At 40.3% G+C, this 7,399-nt stretch overlaps 1 protein-coding gene across 1 annotated transcript; it reads right to left on the reverse strand.

Moving 5' to 3' along the window:
- Nucleotides 1–676: 676 nt before the first annotated feature.
- On the reverse strand, nucleotides 677–6,660 carry pgap3 (post-GPI attachment to proteins phospholipase 3). Its single transcript, XM_067576289.1, has 8 exons — nucleotides 6,220–6,660; nucleotides 4,877–4,974; nucleotides 4,516–4,668; nucleotides 4,304–4,366; nucleotides 3,845–3,906; nucleotides 3,460–3,596; nucleotides 3,070–3,274; nucleotides 677–2,894 (listed from the first exon to the last, which is right to left on the reverse strand). Exons 1-8 carry the CDS (start codon nucleotides 6,431–6,433, stop codon nucleotides 2,831–2,833), a joined length of 996 nt encoding a protein of 331 aa, XP_067432390.1. The 5' UTR covers nucleotides 6,434–6,660; the 3' UTR covers nucleotides 677–2,830.
- Between the last annotated feature and the right edge of the window lie 739 nt (nucleotides 6,661–7,399).

The following is a 7,399-nucleotide window of genomic DNA, read 5'->3' on the forward strand; positions in this document are numbered from 1 at the left end:
ATATTAGATTATTGTAAATTTCATGTCAATTGCTACTGTAGATAGAAGTTTTTGTGAGTAAAATTCAAGATTTTCCTATTTAAGAAGTCAGCTGTAGGATAAATCCTCATATGAGTATACATATTATTCATCTTGTAACCACTTGAGAGCTGCTCTTAAAGGAGTAAGTTGCTTGATATCTGTCTTATTATTAATCTGCAAATAATTTTGTAACTCCTTTGGTTCTTCACAGCACTCCTGTTGTGTAATTCTTGGAAGTTTGACAAATCCAGGTCCAGGTCTCAGAGTAAAGAGATTCTGTGATGAGAGAAAGTTGCCCTTTTCCTCATCTTCTCCTCCTCTTGTCTTACTATATGTTTGTGTAAAATGGTTTTTGGTCAAATGCCAACAAAGCTCATTCCATAAGATCATATCATTGAGAAATAGAAATAGTCTCATGTAGGAAAAACACACAACCGAGCCCCCGTCCCTTATCAACAAAGAACACTTTTATTTGTTCCACTTTTTTAAAGATTTTTTTTTTTTTTTTTTGGTCAAATATTAGATGTGAGGTGGAGGAAAGAGCACTCAGTGGGAGAGGTGATGGTGCACAGGGCAGCAGATGAGTGAGAGAAGAGGACGGATGTGGCTACTAGTAAGGAAGGAGATTAACAATGAAATGATTCACTGAGCAAAGTGGGGAGTGGAATTTGTTTAATGAATACTCCTAACCTTACCAAAATAGATACCAATGAAATGATTTAGCCAGTTATTTTCTTACCTGTAGACAAGTGCTGTCTGTTTTGAATAGGAAACTGACAGCTCTTGTTTTTACAATTTTGTCATAACTGGGGCCCAGACACTTCATTTCATGAACGTTGCTGGTTAATAAACATGATTACATCTGATAATATAAGCATTTTTGGCCAGTAGCAGTTAGAATATGTGCTATATATTGTTTCTCATCTCATAAGGTCGGTATCTCTGCCACAATTTCAGGAATCTTTTTGCCACCCAAACCTCTCCGTGTCTTTCGTCCTCTGTCTTCCCCCACCCCCATCCCAGGCTGTCTGTCAGCAAAGCTAAATTTACCCATCGTCTGCCACACATTCACACAGCAAACCTCGAACATATATATATATTTACACACACACACTCACACTTGCACACACAGACACAGTCACACATACGTCAGTAGTTTTACAAAAGAGTGAGCACTATCTAGCTCTCACACACACACACACACGCAGTTTCAGTTTGTGATGGCAAAAACAACACAAGGCAGCGTGTACGCATACACACTCACGTACCAGTCATTGTTCACATTCGCACACAGAAATACAAAAGGCATGGGCAGAATTTCAAACAAAGAAAAAAAAAAAAAAAAGAAAAAAGAAACGCACGTAAATGTACACACACCCGTAAAGTGCACATATGGAAGGGGAAACTCTGAGGGATGAAGACATACATGGTCTCAACTCTGAGAGGGGAAAAAAAAAGATTTGATACAAAATAAGAAATGTTATATATATATATATATATATAAGAAGAAACTTATGGTTATGATACAGTAGGTAAGGCAGGCATGGAGGGAGATGGAGTATTTTACATGACAGGGCGATATCTGTAAAGCAGCTGGTTGAATGTGTGTGTGTCATTCTGGGGAAATATTGCAGCAAGAAACACAACCAAATCCAAATACTGGGCGTCAATCAAACACCTTAACACTCATTCACACACACACACACACACACACACCACCTTAACCCCAGAATTTATTAGAATCTCTTGATTTGCCCCTCATATATGTAAAAAAAAGCTCCACTGACTGAGGCTTCCTGTTGCTTATTTCTTTCTACTTTAAACATTTCCTCGCTTTACTCACACTAAAAGGCAATCCAGGTGAATAAAAAATAATTTCCTGATCGTCCACCCAATTCAAAAAAAATCAAGTCATCAAAGTAAAACAGAACAACAGAATAAAGCACAGACTGGTCAACAAAAAGAAAAAAAAAACAGAATTAAAATAACTAAGGCAGCTGATGAAAAAGAAAATAATAACCTGAAATGATCCTGAAGAGTGTTAAGAAACAAAAGCAGCAGTGGAAACAACAGAGGCACAAAAATAAAAGGTGTGATGGTGAGAAAAGAAGAAAAAAAAACACAGTCAGCTAGAATAGCCTCTAAACATAAACCACCTCCCCCCTCTCTCGAACAATCTGCTGGCAGCCCCCCTTCACAAGGGGCACCTCTCTGTGTCCGCCAGTCCACTTTTGGCATAGATGGAGCCTGACAACACGGTGTAGGTTAAGATGGCGTGGCAAGGGATTTGGTGCCATCTATTGTCAGCTGTGGCAAACTGCATTTGTGCAAAGCGAGGTTACTTCAGAGGGGCTGAAGCTGGTGCGAGCGAGCTTCTGTCAGATCGTTGGGATTCAGGGAATGAAGGAGGGGAGGATTAGGATATGTACCCCAGTCACATTTGGAACTCAAAAACTGGGTCTGCTGTGGTAGAAAACACTTTTTCCTTCGTCCTGTTTTGTAGTTTTGATAGACGACAAAAAAGAAAAGTAGTGCACATGTCATTACAAGGCAAAGTAGAGCAAGCATCAATCGTGATAATTCTCGTTGAAAATAAAAAAAAAAAGAGAAACAACATCAAATAAATACAAGAAAATTAAAAAAACGAGAGAGAGAGTGTAAACAAAGTCTACTTTGATGGAAGTCATAGTCGCAAAAGGTGTCATGCATGTCATCTGGGAGGCTGAGCTACTGCCACGTTCGGGTGTGCGGCTGCCCTGATTGGAGAGGTGCGAGGGTGTAGGCGTGGCGACGAGGCCGTGAGCTCCTCCTACTCGACTTTTACGCCCATCTTCTCTGTGTTTAGCAAGTAGAGGCTGTCATCTATCAGGAAACTGGAGGGGGAGCAAAGAAAGGAAAACGATTGAAATGTTTTTGAAAGAACAAATTTATGTAGTAAAAGAGGAAAAAAAACATTTTCTCTCTCATTTCCTCTAAAAAAAACATCATTCTTTTTTATCAGATGCCGTCTGAAATGCTTATCTTCTTCAGGCGGGTGAGCGGACGAACCTGTAGAAAAGGAAGTGCACAGGGACGGTGCTGAGGTGCCACACTGCGTGAGCGTCTAAGACCCAGAGCAGTGGGGGGAAGTCCAGCAACTCCAGCAGGGCCAGACCGTGAAGCAGCAGCACCACCAGGCCACACTTCCACCAGTAGGGCAGGGTCCGCCGGTTCTGCCAGCACCAACACAGCCACCACAGCAGGTTCACCATGCCTAGAAAGAGAGGAAAAACGTAAAACAGGACAAGAGACAGCAGCAGCAAAACAGTTGATGATATTAGATATTAATAATAAAGTACAGCTATAGGAAAGTATTCAAAATAACACAACTGTCAAATATACGCTTTTATGAGCAAGCAAATATGAGCTTTCATGTGACTTTTGAGCATTTTGTTGTACCTATGGTGGCGTTAGCAGCCATGTTGTAGCCGTAGTCGAAACTGACAAAGGTCAAGTAGGATACATGCGAGGTAAAGGCCAAGATGAGCAAGACTCCCACCATGCTGGAAACCCCTGGACGCCTCAGACCCAAAGTTCTGTCGACGAGAAGGAAGAGACGGTGTGAACAGATATGATCTAATAATAGAAAGCGTCATAACTGAGACATTTTACATTCTCAGTCTCAGCAGGTTTTTTCTCAAAGTTGGCCATCTTCTTCAGAAATATCACATCTTCATTCAGGAAACATTGGACAGGAATGTTATACAGGGTCAATGATTACTCCAGCTGAATGTGATTTAGGTTTGCAGGGCATGTGGAATAGAATACATGTTTTAGAGCTTACCTGACACAGCATAGATAGATGGAGTAAAGAATCACTGCTGTTGCACAGAAATAGTCCATTTTCTGAAAGAAAACAACACATGCAGACCGTTTACCAACAACAGAAACAAGAAACGTCAAGATCAAGAAAAGAAAGACTTGTGCCTGTTGTATTTTATAGAAAATATACTGCACTGCTTGGAAAGATATTGTCGCAATTCACCAAATAATAAAGCTACACCTATAGTGTTTTTCTTAATCAACACTGAATCATTGACTGCTGGTGATGTGAAAAGGTTCCTTCTAGCTGCTCTGAAAGGTGAGAGATTATTCATTTTATGTGAGTTAGATGGAGACAAACAAAACTCTTTAACAGGTTTTTCAAAAAAACTAGATCAAGAAATATATTTTCTACTTTTTATTTTTTTTTATTTCAGCTTTACAATAATAAAGACTCTAGACACTTAACAACCACCATTACCTCAGTGAGATAGGTGTCCCGGGTGTGGAACACTGTGGACCAGAACCAGGCGTTAAGAGATACCTAGAGACACACATGCAGGCTCTTGTTAGATATGCAGTGTAATTCAGTCATGACAGAAATGTAAAGACCTGCTGGTACTTGTGTATTTTAGTGTTTTAAGTCATTTCATGTCCTCTGTCTGACTCGACTAACTACAGCACTGGACTGACCAGAGAGAAGGCGTTGATGGTGTGGTACATGGGGCTCTGGCGTGGCACTGTGCTCCGATAGCGCATCAACATGAGTAGGCAAGCCAGGCCGTTAAGCAGAGAGGCCAGGGCTGACGCCGGCTCCTCAAAACACAGGAAGCGTGCAAATGGCCACTAGGAGAAGTCAAAAGATATCACTCATCATTTCACAACATTGGACTCGAATAGGTTAAATAAAATCAACACTGGAGAACTTGGAAAAGACTCTCGAGGACAGAATCCAGCATCCTCTGCAATACTGAGTAACTTGAGGTAAAGTTTGTGATGAAACCTGTATAACTTCGATGTCATATTGGCCTCTGTATGAATAAGAAGCACCAACCTTGCCATGGAACTGTGGGACTCTGTACCCCTCGGCCTGGTAAAGGCCCACCGTGGTCCACATGCACTGGTAGCGACAGTCGTCACGACATGTCCAGCCTGGACGACAGGAACAGAGAGAGCAGTTGAGGTCATAACAAGGTGCTGAAACTACAGCCAAACTGATCTCAGATTTTTGATGTAGATAAATACCAATACTGATATTTGAGAGTTTCAGCTGATTCATGTTTAACATAAACACATAAGTGGAACAAATATTTTTGATTAGAATCTTTTAAATTTTGTTATTAATAAACTGTGACTAAGATATGTACAGAATGTGATATTATACATTTGAGAAATAAATTTATCAGTGTTCTGTGTATACTAGTAGGGCTGCAACCAACAATTATTTTCATTATCGACTAATTTGTCAGTTTTTCTCTCCATTAATCGATTAGTTGTTTGGTCCATAAAATGTCAGAAAATGGTGAAAAATATTGATCACTCTTTCCCAAAACATTTGGACATTTTTTTCTTAAAAAAATACTCAAAACAATGAATCGAAAATAGTTGGTGACTGTAAATTAAAGAGTACAGTCTTGACCTGCTCTACATGAAAAGTGCCCTGAGATAACTTCTGTTCTGATTTGGTGCTATATAAATAAAGTAAAATTGACTTGACTTGATTAATTTAATAGTTGGCAACTAATCGATTAATCAACTAATCATTGCAGTTCTGAAGCTATTACTGGCCCATCTGATGAACTGAATGGGCTCTAGTTGGAAAAACCTCTGACTACTTAACTACAAACTATCAACAATAGAATACATCTAGAAACCTTTTTTTACTGAAAATGTCCTCTTCCAATTATTGCAGCAGCAGAGAAGAAATGACTACCTCTCGATCTCTATTCTCTCCTTGTCTTGCCCTTTATTAATTAGTTATTCTTTTCACATTTTTCAAATTTTAATGCAAAATTGAGTTTTTAAAGCTCACACAAACAAACCATACAATTGCTAATGATATGGATCTTGGGTGGAGTTACAATAGGCCTTTTGTGACACCTTGCTCAGCCAGAAAAACTGGCTTTCAACTTTCAAGGCTGTTTTCAGGTTTATGACACAGAAACTCACATGTTTCATGAACCGTCAAAGATGAGAAAATATACGAGATTAAAAGTCACACAGCAGCCAGCAGAGAGCAGCTACATGGACAAGAAACTACACAGTGATTGACTCTCACTGTGAACAAGTGTTATTGATATTGTACCTTGATTGCTACGTGTAGGAAGAGGTTACAGACTGCTAGCAGACTAAGTTAGCTTCATTTACCTGCCAACAACAACAACAACAACAACTCACCTGTCAGCATCATGTACTGCGGCTGGGCGGACTGAAAGCCCCGTAGCCGAGCTCCGGTGCAGTTGGTACGGACACATTGCTTCACACAGTCTCGGTAAACCGGCTCCTTGTCGCCTTGAGAGGACTGTACACTGGGCACCGACACCAAGAGCAGGACGGCGGCGGCCAGAGCGGGGAGTCTGACAGCTGTGCAGCGGGGTAACGGTGAGGCCATGGTGGGTCTCTCGGCCCGTTAGCACTCACAAAGGCACGGCGGGGCGACAGCGGTGTCGATGGCTTCCGCAGCCGAAGGTCCACATTACCACATTACTATTCCTAGTTTGTGGCGAGAAAGCGGACCTGAAATGATTTACAGTTACAGGCAGTCTGCACTGTTGCCCTGCACTCTGATCAGGGGCCTTATTTTTCCTCAACACCCGCATTCCGCAAAGACCCGCCCTTCTCTGCCATTTCATGCCTCTGATTGGCTAGTGTTCTTTGCCTTCGTTGATAAGATTGGTCAGATTTAAGCATGAGGAGGGAGATGATTGGGTTGGGTTAAGAATATCACTGTCAAAACCAATCAGAGGCAGAGAAGGGCGGGTCTTCGCGGAATACGGGTGGGATAAATAATAACACTGCTCGGGGTCAAACGTCACACGCCGTTTCCTGCCGGTATTTCCAAAACAAAATACTTATTAGGAAGAGCCTTTTTGGAAGCGTTTGTTTTGAGAGATAAATCAAGTCCAGTTAAAGTAGGCATCCATATTGAGTCTGAAACTCCTGCATCAAGGGATTATTCTTGTTGTTCTGTAGTCCTACTCACTTACTAAACTCAGTGTTTTAACAGCGACATAATTTGCGCTTTCATTTTGAATAGAGACTTTTGTTTCGTTGATGATACATTTACTTCCTGAGTTTGATGTCAACGTCACGCAGTCATGATATATTGATTGTTATAGCTCTGTACTGTGTGTATACATAGATTTTAAGATAGATAGACGCAGTATCGAAAAAAATTGTTTACCTGAAATAATAATATAATTAATAATGATATGAATTGTTATTTTTATGTTTAAAAAGCGATTTTTACTAAGTTTTGAATGAAAAATTCAAATAATAACCAACAATGACATCATAATGCGCAAATAATCATTTATTAAGTTTAAATATCATGTATCATCAAGTTACAGTACCAGTC

This window comes from Thunnus thynnus, chromosome 20 (assembly GCF_963924715.1).
Source record: "Thunnus thynnus chromosome 20, fThuThy2.1, whole genome shotgun sequence".
Classification (NCBI taxonomy): Eukaryota; Metazoa; Chordata; class Actinopteri; order Scombriformes; family Scombridae; genus Thunnus; species Thunnus thynnus.

What these genes read in the sequence shown, in the direction of transcription:
- pgap3 (XM_067576289.1), bottom strand. Translation starts at nt 6,433, where the DNA reads ATGGCCTCACCGTTACCCCGCTGCACAGCTGTCAGACTCCCCGCTCTG. An exon ending in GGCTGCTAACGCCACCATAG is followed by an intron (nt 3,275 to 3,459) that starts GTACAACAAAAT and finishes CTCTCTTTCTAG; the next exon opens with GCATGGTGAACCTGCTGTGG. An exon ending in GTGCACTTCCTTTTCTACAG is followed by an intron (nt 2,895 to 3,069) that starts GTTCGTCCGCTC and finishes CTCCCCCTCCAG; the next exon opens with TTTCCTGATAGATGACAGCC.